Here is an 18,412-nt window from a genome sequence, read left to right as displayed (position 1 = left end):
CCTTTCACTGATAATAGGGTCAAAGGGATTAAAAACAAAAAAAAAAAAAAAAAAGAGGAAAGAAAGAAAAACAGGCCGCTGTTTTTCGCTTTAGGAAAACATTGGTATGCTCATCTTTTGGCTTAGTCATGTCCTCGTGACACGCTCATCTTCGTTTTCGCTGACATCTTACCGCATCCGGAACTCTGCGTCTGAGGATAGAGCGGCCACTGGAGTGCGGTAAATTACTTTCCAGCAGGGGGCGTATTAAATCGCAGTAATTGTTGGGATCTGTTAAGTTCACCGCGGGCGAGCACCCCGCGTGTAATTGTATCTGATTTCCAATACTCAACGTGTGCTGCATTAGCAGGCTCGTGGCGTGATGCCACAGCGTGAACTCTCCATCCCACACTCCCTCAAGGGAATCCCGAATGCGCGCACACAATAATATAGCCAATTGGTTCCATTCACTCACTCACTTCAATTATTCCGCAGTTGACTGCCAGTTTTTTTTTTTTTTTTTTTTTCGTTTATTCTAAGAGTGGGCAACTCCGACTAAAAGAGAAAATCTTTGGTTAACTCACCAAAGACTGTACACGAATGATACGCCGCATAGAAACATAACAAATGCTTACCTAATTACAAAAACCCTGTCATACACTGCTCGATAAAATTAACAGAACGAAATGTTTTTCGTGATTATTTTGTTGTGAACATTGATATAATAGGCATCTTGGCACGCAAATTTCGAGTATCAAATAGAAATCGATTAGCCACCTTACAGAACCGCGCATTATGCAAATTATTCATGCCTATAAAAACACGGGTTGCGACCACATCGTTTCATTTCCGTTTTTTGGTTTGCTCAGTGGGACAGTCACATCTCAAGTACTCGGGATGGCAGGTCATCGTCGTTTAGATAGTTCTTTGAGATGGGCCGTTGGTCAACTTGAAGCCGGGCAGGCCGCACATTGGCTTAATATGTCACGCAGTGTTGGTTGTCTCGGCACTATGCAAGCAGTTTCAGGATACAGGAACCATTACAAGAAGAGCTGGCCTAGGTCTCCCGAAGGCTACGTCAAACAGAACAGACCGCTGTCTGGCTCTAACAGAAAGACAGAACCCTGCGATGATTTCCTGTCATCTGTCTCTTGAGGTTGCTGCAGCCATAGGAGAAAATATTTCCAACTGGCCCGTGTTAAGAAGGTTCAATTCAAGTGGACTCTGCGCAAGGAAGCCAGTGGTTTATATCCCTTTAACCCCAGACCATCGCAGCGCTCGTCGAAACTGGTGCCTTGAACATGTGGCCCTGACAAATGGGGTACAGTTCTGTTTTCTGATGAGTCCCGTTTTAGCCTACAAACAGATTGTAGACGTTATTTCATCTGGAGACAACGAGGAATGCAGTACCATTCCTTCAACATCAGAGAAAGGAACAGTCACGGTGGATGCGGTTTTCGTGTGGAGCGAAATTATGATCAATGGCCGTACCCCTCTTCATATTTTTGTTAGGGGTACGGTAACTGCACAGAGGTACCGAACACATCCTCAAAACCCATGTGCAACCTTTCAGGGGTTCGGTTGGCCCAGATTTTCTTTTCATGCACTACAATGCCACTGCACATAGATCTCAAGTGGTGGAGGAATATCTTGAGACTGAAGATATCGAACGACTGATATGGCCAGCATGATCATCAGACTTAAATTCGATCAAACGTGTGTGGAATACCCTCTGGCTTCGCATTGGAGACCGACATCGAACTTCTCGTTCACTTGTTCAGCTAAGGTCTGCGCTGGTGGAAGAAAGGGATTTGTTCCCACGGAAGGTGGAAGAATGGGATTATTATTAGTAGTAGTATCTGTTTATTTCACAGAAGGAAACCATCCTGGGATGGCAAAGTGCCAGGAGGGTCAGGATTTGTTGCCTCGATATAAGGTTGTCGTATGGACACCCTTATATCGAGCATGGTTCTCCGCTGTCAGGCCTGTTTAACCGTTGGAGGGGATCATACGCCATACTGGTGTCACGTGACCATATTTTCAAGCATCTTGTATAGACTTCTGTAATGTTACCTTTTAGTAATTCTTATACCATCAACTATAAATGTCCCTTATACCTGTCTGAAATTTCTCGTTGTTTCCTCATTTCATCGTTATTCTATTGTACACCATATCTAATTTTGTCCCACTTCATCGCAAGCTGCACAAGTTACAACATGTTTTCTAGGTGTTCTGTTAATTTTGTCGAGCAGTGTATTTTAGAAACTCTGTCACCATAGTGATTCATCAGTAGAAGTGTATAATTCTCAAGCACAAAATAATACCAAGAGCATATTTGTTATGTACATAAATGAGGAAACAAATAGTTAATACTTGGAAATTTGAGTTGCAAACTAAGAACGTGCCGACATAGCTCAAATGGAAAGGTTAGAAAAACAACTTTTAATGGACAAATCAAGGGTCACGATCTGTCACTAATGGAGTATTAATATAGGAGGTTGGTGTTGATTTGTGGGGGGGGGGGTTATTTTAGAAAATGTTATTTTATATATTTGGTTATATTTATTATTTCCCCTATTAACAACTCCCCTTTATAATAACTCCCCACTTGCGCAATCTGACAATTTCTTTACAGAAAATTCCAAGTTCTAGGGGAAAATCTCCTTGATGAGTTTAATTCCCTTTGGATAGGCTTTTTCTCAGAATAACAAAGAGACACACAAATGTTGTATAATAAAAATACAGTTTATTGGACACTTTTACATAGATACATCAAACAAAAGAAATTTATTAAACTCATGACCAAATAGATTTAATTTCATCTTCTTATAACAGAATGTAAATGAGCAAAGTAATTTGCCTATTGAGCAAACTCAAGGAGGGCTATTTCCTTTACATAAATCATAAACAACTATCTCCTCTTTTAAACTAACAAAATGTTTCTACTTCCTTACTCCTGAGTTCAATTGACTTTCAAAAGAATCTATTAACATTCTCCTTTCATTACAAAACAATTCCTACTCCAAATTGATAAAGCTCCGATACTCTTAATTTCAGTATAAATCCTTACTCTGTTTTCTAACAGATTATAGCCTACAACCTTCTCTAATCTAGGTAATTATTACTATCAAATTTCTACAATTAACTACTTGCACATTCGGGGGTTACTGACATCCGTCTATCCCCTTCCAAAATTCATACTTAGTCATTCACTTATTTAACCAAATATTAACAAGTATCAATCACATCAAAAATTTTATATCTATTCCCTTCCAAAATTTATCTATATGTATATTGACTTGCCCTGGGTAATGTCCTTCACTCCATAACATTCACTAACTTATTCATTACAATAAAGTACTACTTATACATATGTGTTCAATCAAAAGTTCTGATAAACTGGTTATCGAGTGCCTATAGTCGGTGTGATGTTGAGAGTACTTAAGCAAACTAATCACTTACTGACATAACTTGGCAGACTTCACGGTACATCCTTCTCTAAGCGAGTAGGGGATTCTTTCTATCTGGGTCGCATCTCACAATCACTGGGGGAGTTCGATATAAGATACTGGATTCCTTCCTGGGTACCTTTTTATTTCTTTATGGACGCATTAATTTCATCTGATCAGAATGGCTGTACTCTTTTTGTCCGGCTTCGGATTTCATCAGCTCCAGCGTACTTGCTCTCAGAATATCAGGCAATATCGTTCCTTCATAATGGAGTTGACTCCTTCTCATCTACTTTAAGGATCTTGAAAACTTTTCCCTCTTTTCTATGGCACGTGTTCATCTCTCACTTCGAAACTCAATCTACTTTTGACTGACTGTCTGACCGACTTCTGCACCTCAACTTCATCTTTCCACTTACTCGACTGCCTCTCTCACTAACTTATTAGATTAACGACTTAACTGTTCACTTAAAGCTTATCTCCCCCTCATACTGACTACACATTAGAACTTAGCCACTTTTCTCCACCGGCTACTCTATCTAAAAAAACTCATTCCTTTCTTTTCTTCTCCAACTCTCATCTTACTGCCCCACTCACTGACACTGACCCACTCTCATCTTACTGCCCAACTCACTGACACTGACCCACTCTCATCTTCCTGCCCAACTCACTGACACTCACTCACTCTCTTTCTGTCCGTCTCCATCCACAAATTTTTCTTCCGAGTTTGTCACGCCTTTCCACAGTGTTCTACCAATCTCCTCCTTCCTATCTTCATTTTTATCCTTTCATTAGTTGGCAGGTCAGCCAGCCCTGTGGCACGTGATTCACAATACCCCTCTCCTTTTTTATTTCCTACCTGTTGACATCCGTTGAGCTCTTTCATGTAGGCCGAATGCATCAAAACAACTCCTTCTGTGTCATCACAGCTTGTCTCCATAGCACTTCAGAAAAACCACAAATTGTGACACTAGCTACTATAGCGTCTATTTTTAGAAACTAGTGTGTGCGTTTTGCTGTATGCGTTTCCGGTGCGTGACCCCTCATAAACTTGTTGCGCCGTACCACCTGCTGGGCTTGCTATAGTATTTTCTGTCAGTTTTCTGTTTTTGACGGATGTAAAGCTAATTTTTCTGTTTTTCGTTCTTCCTACCTTTTAAGTTTTACAATCCTTACTGGATAATTCTTGTTTATAGAAACTGACGCTATTAACATTTCTCCCAACGGCAAGAATCCAAAAAGGAAAACTAACTTCAGAAGTCAAAAAAATATATTTTATTTTTGTAAGATTTTCAGATCTTACAGATTCTTAGCTTTAGTTGTGCCAAAATTGCGCCCATTCTGGTCAGTATGCCTATTTTACTAGTTGAAAAACCTGGAGTCTGTAGAGGAATTAAGCGTGAAACTCTCGCCCGAGACCGACTAATTCGGCTACGCTGCGAAGAAGGCCCATTAAGAACTCCTCTCGCCTTGACGGGATTCGAACCCTAGCTTTTTCTACATGGCGTGAAAGGACAGCAATCCGTAACTACTCGCTACCTGAGAGTGATGTGGGAAGTCTTAAGGTATGACCCAGGGAATTAATTTGAGAACTGTCCAAACCACTTTGTTTGTGATATTTCGCACAAGGACTGTAACATCTTTTCAGAAAGGATAAAGAAAGAGAGAGGGGGAGGTCGGTTTCATGGGACTGACAAATCGTATTACTATCGCCAGTATATTCTAGAAGATGTTGCTTCTTGATATCACCGATCTGAAAGGTACTCATTTGTACAATGGGCACTCATCAGACCCATGCTATAAACCAACAAGCTTTAGTCAGAATGACCTGAAGGGAATCTTTAAACTATCGAGCTAAAATGGAATCTCCATTAGAATCAACACTTCCATGTCACAAAGCCCGAGTACACGCTCAAATACATATACCGATTTCTGCAGCCAGTCATCACCTACGGATCGAAAATCTGGGCGTCGGCAACAAAAACCACGCTAAAAACCATTTCATCTCATGAGTATACTGGCTTCTTCGGTGGGTCCTCTACAAGCATAAACTGTCCCCCTCACACACACTTCAGAAATGACCAAACTTCTAAAATACAGAAAAGTCTTCAAACGGATATTCACCCTCCGCTTGCTCGTGCCAATTAAAATGATAGTGGGTGAAATCAATACGCCAAGTTTTTGGCAGATTTTCAATTGGAGGATCCCCCAGAAACCCTTAAGAACCTTCCCCTCTCTGCAGCCCGTGGCGTGGAGACTCAGGATTGGCGACAGATTCCTGCCCATGGAGATGCTCCACAACGTCCAGGAGATGGATGTGGACTACAAAAAAAGTTCTTAGAGGACAAATCGCACAGAATACGCATCATGGGGGAAAACCCTGGTGCCGTTTGATCCTAAACACACTTTACAGAAGACGCGTCATGAGGGAACAGCTTTCGTCTTCAGCTGACTGACTGCCATCATTTTTTCATCACGCTGTGTGTAGCATGAAAAAAGAAAAAAAAAATTCTTTCATTTCCCGTATTAATATATGATTTATATGTAATTATCCTTTTTTTTACATATGTTTTTTGAATTTTTCCTGTATTGGTCAATTTTGTGTTAAACCCTTAGCATTGTCGCTGTTATGGGCATTGCTAGTCACTGAATGCAATAAAGATAGAGATAATAAGCTCACGTTGCAATAACAAAAATAAAAGTTAAAAACGATATTGAAATCTTTGTAAGCAGCGAACAAGTGCAAAGGGTAATGTCCGGTACATACCTATCCCTCACATTCCAACCTCACTTCGATACGATGAGAAATGAGAGTTCTTCAACATTGTTCGCCACACGACAGGAGCTGATGAAAGTGCGCAATCCATTGCTCATAGGTAAGAAGTCCTGAGTCAGTAGACTCAGGACTTCTTACTTCGTCGAGTTTTACGTAACTCGGGAATGACTAGTAACATATTGCTACTAAATTATTATTGACAAATCTGAATTCAGCGCGATACTTGTTAATGTTTGACCATTTTCATATATTCTTATTAGTTTAATTTTCTGATCCAACTCGATCGATTTCCTTTTCTCGGTAGATTTACTAGTATCGCTGTCACTTATTCTCTTAGTCGGCACCATAATAATGGTCAAAATTAAATTTTCTGTAAAGTACTTCACAGGGTTAAGGCGAACACTAACTATTATCACCCCGCGCGAGCTCACATTTTACTGAAGCACATTTCTAGAGGTCAACGAAAAACAAAACAATTTGCACTTTCCGTTTTATTGGACGTTTCTGTTAGCGCAATCTATTGTAAACGGTAGTAAACTCGATCGTATTGCATTTGCGATAATACCGATAGCTGGAATTATGCGGGTTTTTATATTATTATGGTGAATTGTGTGTGCCCTTCACTGAAATCTTCAGTCATATATATAAGAAAAAAAATAATAATAATTGTAAGAATCTTCTCTTTTTTCCCTATTTTTTTTGCTTGTTACTCCGATCTCACTTGCGCAATTTGTGCGTGCTGTCATCATCGTTATTATTATTATTTTTTTTTTTTGTTGGTGTTGTTTTAAATGTTAGAATCCTAAAAAAATAAATAAATAAAAAAAAAAGAGTGAAAACAAATTTACGTAAACCCGTAGTTGCGTAAGTCGGGGACTTGCTGTATAGAAAAATGTTCAGCAACCTACGTAACAAAATATGGCGTGATAAAAAAAAAAAAAAAAAAAACTTACCACGTACTACTCGTGTGTCCAATACGATGCTTCTCTTTATTTTTTACAATGTCGATTTTAAATCTAATAGCTTCCCTTTATTTTTTACGATGTTGCGTATGCTTTGGTGACCAACATTCTAATGGTTCATTAGAGATTTAACGGATGCACCGTTTTCAAACTTTTGAATAATTTCAAATCTTTGTTTAACTGAAAGTGCAACTCTTTTGCGTTTACCCATCATTTTCGCGATTTCTAAACAAAACAACAAAAAAAAAAATATATATATATATATATATATATTTACTATAAAAAAAATTTCGACATCCCTGACGTAAATAACGAAAGAAAATTTGTCTTTTTGCGGTGCGACGGAACACAACAGTCGACTGACGCGACGCACTAAAACAAACTAAACATTTGGTCTCATTTTTTATTGAGCGGCGGTTGTGCCTATTATCTTGCAAACGCGCTACCGCCGGGGTTGCAAGATAATAGGCACATTAATTTCACAATGAAGACTTATAACGCCACCTCTTATTGCATAATTACGACTTGCAAGACATCTGTTGGGTATTCTAGTTATTACTTGAATTTTATGATTTCTGATCGATTTTTTTTTTTTTTTTTTTTTTTAAATTTGGAGTCTTGAAGTGTCCCGGTTAATCCAATTCCGGTAAATCGAGAGAGTCGGCTGTATATCCGGAAGTGCCTTACTCCAATACCGCTTTATGCTTCTGAAATTTGATTCACTGCTTGAGCCCTCCTACCTAACGAGATTCCTCGGATTAGAATATTGGATACCAAAATGGACGAACAAAATGATGGGCAACCCTCTCACAATTTCCAGATCCATCTTCCAAGCAAATCTCGGGACCACTCACTGGAGATATCTGATGGCTACAAGAAATATCCTTAGCATGGTTCATAACCGGTCCAATTCTATCAGCCGTAATCTCGGGACCAAAGAAGTCGGGAAGAGTTCATCCCGATTCTCGTCGCCTGCTTCCGCTGAACCTTAGGAATCTAAATTCTCTGAGAAAGAAAGATAGGGGGGGAGGGAGGGGGGAGTTTCCAGCCAATAGCTTAGAAATTTTCAACAACAAATTAGATACACAACGGGATAAGTCCTGCTAAGTACTGCGAAAGATTTTACAGAAAGTAAACCTAAGAAAACTTATCAGCTGATGACTCTTTGAAAGGCAGAAGCACCTGAAGAATGAATGAATGCATGCATGCATATCGAATATTCACCCTCCTTGCCAAATGGCCGTTAAGAACCCCAACCTCTGGAAATAAGATTTAATAATAATAATGGACGAACATTGAGCTATGGAAGATCATGAGAAGGACCAGGACAGTGATGACGAAAAGCCGCCAACACCATCCGAAGGCGACCGTCGAAAGACTGTCCATAGTGTTAGGGCCAGGCGCCACCTGTGATTTCTCACATCTGCGCCATATGTACGCTGTGAAGAAATACAGAACTACTGTAAATGCCAGAAAAGTGTTGTCTGTTGCATATGACATATTGCGTTAGGTTCTGTTGGGTGTCCTGGCATTTGGCCGCGGGGCCCCTGGTGGGACGTCACGTTGCCCGCACACACCGCTAGGAGGTAGCCAGGCTGCCCTTTATTCTCTGGCTGGTCTCCGCCAGGGTCGCCTGAGCGTCCTGGACGAAGACCAAGTTAAAAAAAAAAAAAAGAGAGAGAGAAGAGAAGGCCTGGGGAACAAGAGGAAGGGGGTCTGAATGTGAGGAACAAGCTAAAGTGGACAGATAGAGAAGGCTGTCCACCCGAGTAAGGAGAAATAGGGGATGGGTAAAGTGTAAAGTGTATTGATGTCTAACGGCACCAGGGGTTTCCCCCATCTCCGCGTTGCTTTCATTGTAGAGTGTGTTTAGTGTCAAACGGCAGCAGGGGTTTCCCCCATCTCCGCGTGCTATACATTGTGGGTGTGAAACAGAACACTGTCAATGCCAGAGGTTTAAAAGTGTATGGATTTTGTACATGTGTAGTGTCGTGTACCGTTGTTCCTCTGGTCATTTAGCCGCTGGGCCCCTAATGAGACCCAACGTTGTCCACACTCTGCCTCGTGGAGGCAGACCAGGTACACCAGTATTATAGTTATTTACTCTGGCAGGTCCTGCCACCTAATTTCCTGAGATTTCAGTGTCAAGGACCTTAAAAAAAAAAAAACACGTTATATTTATGGGTCAGCCAAAATGAAGTACTATTTATGCAAATAAATGTTAAGTTTTTGGGTGTAGGGCTCATGCAATTTAACAATGGTTCAGACACTAGTAATTATAATTAAAAGAGAGAGAGAGGGGTGGGGAGACTGAAGGCTGGGGGGAAAGACAGAAATAAGGGGTCCATAGAGAATATGACCCCCAAATCAGTGGAGCAGGCCCATGCCCCACCAGAGGGAAGAGAGGGGCGGCGAGGGGAGGAGGAGACTAAAAGTCACCTCCCGCCCGGGGAGTGGAGGCAAAGGGCCACGCAAGGGAGCGTGGCTTAAAAAAAAAAAAAAAAAAAAAATCTATAGAGTCCCAAAGGAAGGTCTTGTATCAGTCCAAGATGGTTAGTTTAGTCGTGGTGCCTGTTCTTGATCCCTGTAGATAGCAATAAGTGTCCTCCTTCGGGTGAACAGTCCCTGGGCGAATTTTGTCAACTCCTTATACTCCTCTTGCGAGTACAACAGGTTTGATTCTCTGTTGCGAGGGAAGTAAGTCAGCTTTGTCATCAGGAGGCAGCGGAGATCCTCATAATTTTCACAGTTGTACATTATGTGAGACCATGTCTCCACTTCCCCACAGACACAGCGGGGATCGTTTACTAATTTAAAACTGTTTAGTTTGGCATTCAGGGCCCCATGACCTGTTAAAAGATACGTAGTGTACAGTCCAGGGTGAAACCATGATGGTGCTTTTGGGTATAATCTTCCGACATCAGGCAGAAATTTCCTCGTTATTTCCCCTTTTGTGGATTCTGACCACCTATCCTGCCAGACCTGCTGTAGGTGGGTGGCGAGTTTTGTTTTCTCTCTTTTTAGGTTTCCTGTAGGGTCAATGGAGTGGCCCAGGAAGGTGCAGGGAAGCCCTTTTGCGAGATGCTGCACCATGGCACAACGCACCACCTCGAGGTCAAGGGGGAGTGCTCCCGCCAGAACCTGCAGAGCATGTGTACTCACAGTGCAGCAGGCCCGTGTAATAGAGAGGAGTATTGTCCGTTGGATGGAATCGAGTGTCCTTCTGTTAACTGCAGTAGTTGCTTTCTGGAACCAGATGGGTGACGCGTAAGTTATGGCTGGTATAAATGTTGTTTTGTAATACAGTCCCAAGGTGTGCCTCTTGAGTCTCCAATCCCTTTTAGCTATTCTTGAGACGAGGGCAGAATATCTCCTTATTTTCTCTCGGATATGTTTCAAGTGTGGGTTGAAAGATTGGTTCTTGTCCAGTATGATTCCTAGATATTTCATCTCACTGAGTAGTTTGATAGTTGTATTTTCTACTTTAATTTGCGGTGGTCTACAGAGATTTAATGTTCCTTTTAGTAGCATTGAGTAGGTTTTCCCCGGTGAGATCTTAAGAAAATGGACCTTCATCCAGTCTTGTAGAATTTGAATTGCTCGATTTGCCTGGGTTTCCAATTGAAGTCGATTGTCTGCGGCAACAGTCAGTATCAGGTCATCTGCAAATGCCTGTGAGTGGACTTCCCCCCAAGTCGAAGGACAGAAACTCATCCAATACCATACTCCAGAGGAGTGGTCCCAGTACCGATCCCTGGGGGCAGCCCCTGTAAACAGTCCTGGTCAGTTTCTTGTACGGAGTCACTACTTGTATTTTTCTATTGGATAAATATGACTTCATTATTTTGTAAAGGTTGATGGGTGTTTTTGCCTTCCTCAGTCTGGCTAGGACGCTTGGCCACCAGATGGTGTCGAATGCCCCAGCAAAATCGACCGAAATAACTAAGAAATACTTCCTATCACAGGCAGCAGCCAAAATTAGGAGGCTGTTGAGAGCATCCACTGTTGAGGTTCCGGGTTTGAACCCAAACTGTGTGGGCATCACGAGATCTGCAGCTTCATAGTGGTGCAGGAGTCGCTTGTGAAGCATCTTTTCAAGGAGTTTACTAGCAACTGGGAGCAGGGAAATTGGCCGGTATGATTCGGGTTGTTCTGGTGGCTTCATTGGATTTTTTAGAATTAATTTGACGTTGGCCATTTTCCAGTCGGCTGGAAAGACTCCTGTCTTCAGGCATGTGTTGAATAGGTTTAGTAAAGTCTGCGGAGAGATGTCTACTACTTTTTTAATAATCTCCGGCTCCAGAAGATCTGGGCCTGGGCATTTTTTATTCCTTATTTGTTGCGCTGCCTGCTGTAATTCTTCTAAGGCAAAAGGTGGTTCCATTTGATCTAAGGCCGCCGTAGCCTAGTGGTCAGGCGCGCAGGTGCATAAGTACACGTGCCTTGAGTGACCGGGGTTCAAGCCCGTGACTACTGAATACGGTGCTGTTTCTTGTAATCTGTCTATCTTGTGAACTCCTCTGACCGTTTGGTCGTCCCGGAGTATAAACAGAATATTTATTTTATTATATGATATGTTTCATTTCTATCGCAGATCTGCAGTTGTTCTGGTAGTTGCGGGTGTGCTGGTTTTTGGAAAATCACATCGAGGATGTTGGTGATAGACTGTTCCCAGGTGGTGGCCAATGTTCCCTGCGGGGTGCGGGTCGAGGTCATGACCTCACCCCTGGGGAGTTTATTCGTAGTGACTTTGTACACCACCCCCTAGGGGTCGGCATTTCCAGTCGTGCTGACTAATTGCTCCCAGGCCTTCTGCTTACTTTTTCGTATTAACTCAGTGTATCTGTTTCTCACTGATGCGTATCTTTGTCTGAGTGCAGTTACTTCCACTTCCGGCCATGTACGTCTTGCCCTTTGGAACTGTTTTCTTGCCTTTATGACTTCTCTTCTGAGGTTCTGAATGTCCCGAGTCCACCAAGGGACTGCACCAGGTGTGGGCAATTTTCGCTTCATCGCAGCCTCACTGGCCGCTATTATGGTCTTGGTAATTTTTCTCTGGATGTCGTCTGGGTCTTCTTGTCCATCCGCTTCAATGCGGTGTTGGCATAAGGTTCGAGTCAGCAGTTCCCCAAAGAGTCTCCAGTCAACTTTGTTTACTGCAGAGCGGTTAAGCATCTGTTTGGCTATTGGTGTTCTATATAGAGATCGGTTGATTTGGAAGGTAATCACTCTGTGGTCAGACGTGGTCCAGGAGTCTTTGACTGTCCAGCCAGTGATGTGTCCTGCAAGGTTTCCAGTGGCAAGGGTGACGTCAATTGTTGCCTCCCACAGAGTATTACAAAACGTAGGAAGGTGGTGAGGCCTGTTTAGGACTGTCAAGGGAGAATTTGCCAGGAACTCCTCGAGACGCTGCCCATTTCCGGAGCCCCTTCTGTCTGGTGTTTGGCTGTGCCAAGCCGGGGAGCGGCAGTTTACATCCGCCCCTACCAAGATCCGTTGGCCTGGAAGAGTGTCCAACACAACCTGGAGGTATCTCGTGGCAAATGTTATTTCTTCCCCCGGCCTACAATATAAGGCAATCGCGTAGAAGGATCCCAGGGGTGATATTATATGGGCACAAGCAGCCCAGCCTGTGCAGAGTTGTGTGATACGGGTGGCAGTAATGGCTGGATTGCGGATCACTATAGCCGCTTTTGGGGTTTCATTCTCAGCCTGTATGATTTTATATGCTATTGGATAGCCTCTTACTTTTTTGGAGTGGGTGTAGGGTTCCTGCAACAAGAGGATGTCGGCATTTTCCTCGTCCGCTATTTTTCTGAGTTGTTCAGGCACTGCTTTGGCATGGTGTGCGTTTTGTTGTAATATTAACAGCTTGGTTGTATTGAACTTTTTAAATTGTATTGCCATAATCAGTCCTCATTTGGTATAAAACTCTTTATCTTGTTATACGTCGGACATTTTGGATCCCTGATGGAATGGGTATGTTCGAGCTTTGAGGATTTACAATTCACACAAACCGGTTCTTGCTCCTTGTTTGGACAGCTGTTGTATTCATGCCCTTTGCTAGCGCAGTGTCCGCAAGTTGGTGTGATCTGAGTGCATGTATGGGAGGTGTGACCATACCTGCAGCATTTATAGCATTTAGGCACGGTCACATACTCCCTGAACCTGTGGCTACCCCACTCAATATAGAGTCTTGTCTGGTGTTTTAGAATCTGCCAAGCGGCAGGAGCCAGTTCCACTATCCAGTTGTTTTCTCCGGACTTTGACTTTTTTGAATATCTTGGTTGCACAAGATTTGTCATGTCTTTATTTATCCCTTGTAGATTACGAGTTACCACTTCCTCCGCAAGTTGGGCAGGTGTCACATCTTTGTTGACATCGAAAATTAAGATTGATGGCCCTCTTCTCTTGGGTGGCTCTGCAGTGATACCCAGTGTGGCTATCTTGGGGTTTTCCACGATATTCTTGATATCCTCCCTTGACTCTGTTTCTATTATTACCCCTACATTTCTCGTCTTTCTAATTGCTTTTATCTTTGTTGTCTTTAAATCATCCTTCAGTGTTTTCATTATGGTGGTTTTAAAATCCTCACTTGTTTGTGTTCCTTCTGTCTCTGCTGGTCTGAGGACCACAAGGTTTGGTGTTCGAAGCAGCGGTTATTTTCTAGGTTGCGGGGCCTTTGGGTTTGTCTCTTTGTTGTTTGGAATCCTCAGTGCTTGTGCATATGTGGGAGTAAGCTGTTGAGACTGTGGTGTAGGAAGATTCGGTAGAGTGTCCAGCACTTTCTCAAGGATGGAGGTTCTTTTCTTAAGTTCCTCGTTAGTGGTTTTTAGTTTCTCGCTGTCGATGAGGAGGGCTGTGGTAATAGATTCAAGGGTAGCCCAGAGTTCTTGAACATAACTTGCCGCTTGTCTGGTGAATCGACTATTATCTTGATTAAGAAAGGTCACAAGATTCCTATGTAAAGCAGATATTATTTGATGGGTTGGAGAGTCTTCATCTATAGGTTTGTGAGTTGTAGGGTATGCATAAGGTGTAGTTACTGTGACGGCTAGTTTTCTGGATTGGGGGAGGCCTTCTGCCTCAGTCTGATCCAATGCTCTGCGTGGTCCCTCTGGTTGTTTGGCAGAGGAGGTCTTAGGGGCCCCTGATGGGGTAGGAAGATTAGTTGATAGTTTGGCTGCAGATAATGTTCCAGGACTCTCAGCTAGATTAGGAGAGGGCCCTAAAGCTGCCTGGGAGACAGGAGCACTTATAGCTGTTGGAGAGAGAGAGTGGTCTGTAATTTCCCAGTGTAGGGAGAGCTTGCCTGAAGGTTCCAGAGTAGGAGGGACAGGGGCTAGGCGATCTGCTACTGGCGTTGAAGTGTTAAATTGAAATTTAGATGAGATCACAGGGTCAGATTCATCAAGAGACACTTTGTTCAGAAATTCTAGTATGGTTTGAGGAGACCGGGGTGTTCTGGTTTTTGCTCTCCTCTTACTTTTCTGTTTCTTTTTCTTGGACTTGTTGACTTTGGGAGGCTGGAGGCCAACTTGGTCTGATTCGTCTGCTACAGCATTCTCGTCAGCCGACGATGAGGATGTTTCTCTTGAGCTCATGTCTAAGGGTTGTATGGTTGGGGTCAAAGACCAATAAAGCTATAATAAAGCAATTGTAAGGGGTTGCGGTTGCTCCTGAGTAATTTGATTTCTTCTGAAAGGTCTACCGGAGGTTTAACAGGGTTGAAATTTTTTACGCCTCAAGAGGACTGAAAATGCCACCGATCGACAGCGTCAGGCCAGTGTGATGACCTGAAGCCGCACGTCAACGCCTCGAAAATCCCCGAGTTATCCCCAGAACACAAGTGGGGGGAAGAAATAGCCAGCGGCGAGCGTGGCCCTAGAGAGAGGAACCGACGGCGAAGCAGACCACTTTCTGACAATTGCTATAAAGGGATTAGGCAAGGTGTTTCTGGTAGCACAGCTCCCTAGTTTATTTCACGCGCAGTCTTTAAAACAGCCGGAGGCAATGGGCTAGGTACCAAGAGGTAGGAGCACTCACAGTCGTAGAACACTGGTTGTCAATAGCCAACTGCTTTTGTTCTATAGTCGGGAATTGGAAGTACTGTATAATATTGATAAAATCAGCCAAGAAAGCATATACAATAAAACATTACCTGAGGAAGATGCAGGCGATTTGGTATTATTACCGGACAGTTCATCACCAGAGGAGTTCTTTAGAACATCTTTCTCGAAAATCAAAACAGTATAACCGCGCAAATTATTAACTTTAATCGGAGCTCATTCGCAGGCTGCCACACACTATACGCGCACGAACTTGCTCCAATTCAAAACTGTATGTACGTATCGTATTCCCAGCAATATCCACTAGGCCTAACTGTCAACAATACGTGTGTTATTACAGCAAAGCGTTAGCAGAATGCTAAGCCTAAAGGGATTAGGTCTATGACGAGAGAGTACAGACCAGATAACCCTCGTAATAACAAAATTTTTTCACTCACTTAATCCACTTGCGAAGTTCTTTTAGCTGGTACACTTTTCCAGTGGAAGAAAACACTTTAAACACATTAAAATAACTCAACATTCAGGAGCTCCAGAGGTATACCAGTTCACTGGGAAGGCCAGAGATTTAAAAGTGTATGGATTTTGTATAAGTGTAATGTTATGTATCGTTGTTCATCTGGCCATTTAGCCGCTGGACCCCTACTGAGGCCCAACGTTGCCCACACTTGGCCCCGTGGAGGCAGACCAGGTACACAGTAGTATGGAGCTTTACTCTGGCAGGCCCTGCCACCTAGTTTCCTGAGATTTCAGTGGCTAGGGCAGGAACCACTGTGCGAGTGCCAAAGGCCAAGCACTCTCTGGGAGTCAGCTTTTCAAGGAGTGCCAACCATGATGCCAGCATAGTATTTTAATTTTCAGTCTTACACTTTTATCAGTTGGGAAAATGCTATCCGACCCCAGTTTGTGTTTGCACTTGAAGGTCGTTGTTCTGAGCAGCTCTAAGTTCAGCAAACTTTGCCCGTCTGATGGTAAAGACAGCTTGTGCGTAACTCGTTAAAGCTTTGTATGTTGTTTCATTCTGAAGCAGGTATGTTTCATGGTTACGAGGGTTATCCTGGATTTCAGTAAAAAATTTGAGCCTACAATCATCGTAAGCAGGGCACTCATACATGAGATGCCCCCATGACTCCTCTTCGCCACAGTGGCAGAATGGATTGCTTTCAATTCCCATTGCTGTCAATTTCTGTTGAAAGGGCCCATGTCCTGTGATCAGGAATGTAACTTGCAGACCAGGTGAAAACCAGGAAGGAGACTTTGGGAAAGTCATGTCAATGGATGGGAGGAATCTTCTGGTAATTTCTCCTTTGGGCGTGGTTTCCCATGAATGCTGCCAAAGTCCTTGAAGGTTTTCGAAGACACGTTTTCTTTCTTGTTTCAGGTCATTGGTAAGCTGCAGTTGAAGATTTAACAACTGTGTCGGAATTCCCTTCTTTAATCGATGGTAAAGTCCCCTTTTAATCACCTCAAGATAGAGTGGCAAGCATCCAGTAATAACCTGTAGGGCAGGGGTGCTGACAGTGCGACATGTCCTGCAGATAGACAACAGCATGAATCTTTGTATTGAGTCAAGTTTACGCTTGTTCTTTTCCAGGATGGCCTTTGTACACCAAACTGAGGCTCCATAACACACAATTGGGAGAAACGCCGCTTTATAGATGTGAGACAAAGCTTTATGCTTCAAACCCCAGTCCGCTCTGCTGACTCTTCTTATCATAGCCGTATACTTTCGGATTTTTGTGGATAAGTACTTCAGATGAGGGTGAAAGGTAAGGCCGGTGTCAATGTAGATTCCCAGGTATTTTACTTCTGTGTAGAGACGTATAGGGATGTTATTTAACTTCATTGTTGGAGGCCTGCGTATTTGTAGCTTTCCCATGAGGAGAATCGATTTTGTTTTCTCACCAGAAATTGAGAGGTTGTGGAGTGCTGCCAAGTTTTGGAGAAAGGGGTTTGGCAGATCTCATTGAATAACAGAACAAAGTGATTAAAAATTTGAAAGATTTATTTCCTGAAAAACTCAGCGCCAATCTACCAGGCCATAAGGAAGATAGACAAACGGCACACCCCGTTCATTCTCGGCGATGAGACCCCACCCACCCAGACTGAAGAAACGAAGACAGAAAAATGGGCACAGAAGGCACTCCATAGCAGGCACTACAATTGAACTCCATGAAGACTACATAGATAAGTTTTCCAACGCATGGCTCATCAGCGGAACCCTCTTCCCCGAAACTGAAGCATTCATGCTCGTTATCCAAAACCAGGTAATAAACATAAGGAACTACAGAAAACACATCGCCAACGACCCCAGAGTGATAGACGACACATGTCGATGATGCCACCTTGTTCCAGGAAAAAATCCAGCACATCACTGCGGAATGCAGGGTGATCACCCAGACGCATTGGTCATCAGGATAATACACTAAAAGCTAGCGAAGAAAAATACCAGTTATTCAAAGAAGTATTCCATATTACAAGTACGAACTTCAAACTAGAGACCCCCTACCCACAAGTTTTATTCAGCCCCCGCCATAAGAGCGGACAAGATGATCCCGCACAACAGACCGGACATAACCTTCGCTGACAAGAAGGAAAATGCTACCTACATGATCGACATAACAGTGCCCAACACCAGCAACCTAAAGAAAACTTACGATGAAAAGATCAGGAAGTACACAGACGACCAAAAAAAAAGTGTGGCATATGGAACAAGTAATGACCATCCCGATTACCGTGTCAACCACCGGCATGGGGCCAAAGAGCCCATAAGAACCTAGCAGCAAATGGCCTCTCAGAGAATACTTCCATGGAACTCAAGAAAGCCGCAATACTTGAACACCTGTGAGATAGTCAGTCAGAGAGTTCTTTGACTAGTAATAGTAACTGGACGTAACAACTACCCCACGCATCCGGTATTAGGACCCGTCACGGGATAGAGAAAAAAAAAAAAAAAAAAAAAAGCACGGCAAGGAGAAGAAAGAGATGATATATATAACTAAATTCAAATTAATTGATTGTTATCCACTATGCATCTACAAATAGTTGTATGACTTCAGACTTTGTATATAATTTAAACCATTGAATGTAATTCAATTCTTGTATATAAGGCGCCTCCGTAGCCAGGTGGGCAGGAGCAGCAGTGCATAGCACACGCTTCTTGATTAGACCGGGGTTCGA

At 42.9% G+C, this 18,412-nt stretch overlaps 1 protein-coding gene across 1 annotated transcript; it reads right to left on the bottom strand.

The window, feature by feature from the left end:
• Nucleotides 1-11,930: 11,930 nt before the first annotated feature.
• LOC150079258 (uncharacterized) lies at nt 11,931-13,073 on the bottom strand. Its single transcript, XM_090383008.1, has one exon. The coding sequence runs from the start codon at nt 13,071-13,073 to the stop codon at nt 11,931-11,933; it is 1,143 nt and encodes a 380-aa protein (XP_090239134.1).
• Between the last annotated feature and the right edge of the window lie 5,339 nt (nt 13,074-18,412).

This window comes from Mastigoproctus giganteus, chromosome 10 (genome assembly GCF_048544385.1).
Source record: "Mastigoproctus giganteus isolate SK-2022 chromosome 10, ASM4854438v1, whole genome shotgun sequence".
NCBI lineage: Eukaryota > Metazoa > Arthropoda > Arachnida > Uropygi > Thelyphonidae > Mastigoproctus > Mastigoproctus giganteus.
Note: the sequence above shows the minus strand (reverse complement) of the source record. Positions and strands in the feature narration are given on the sequence as shown.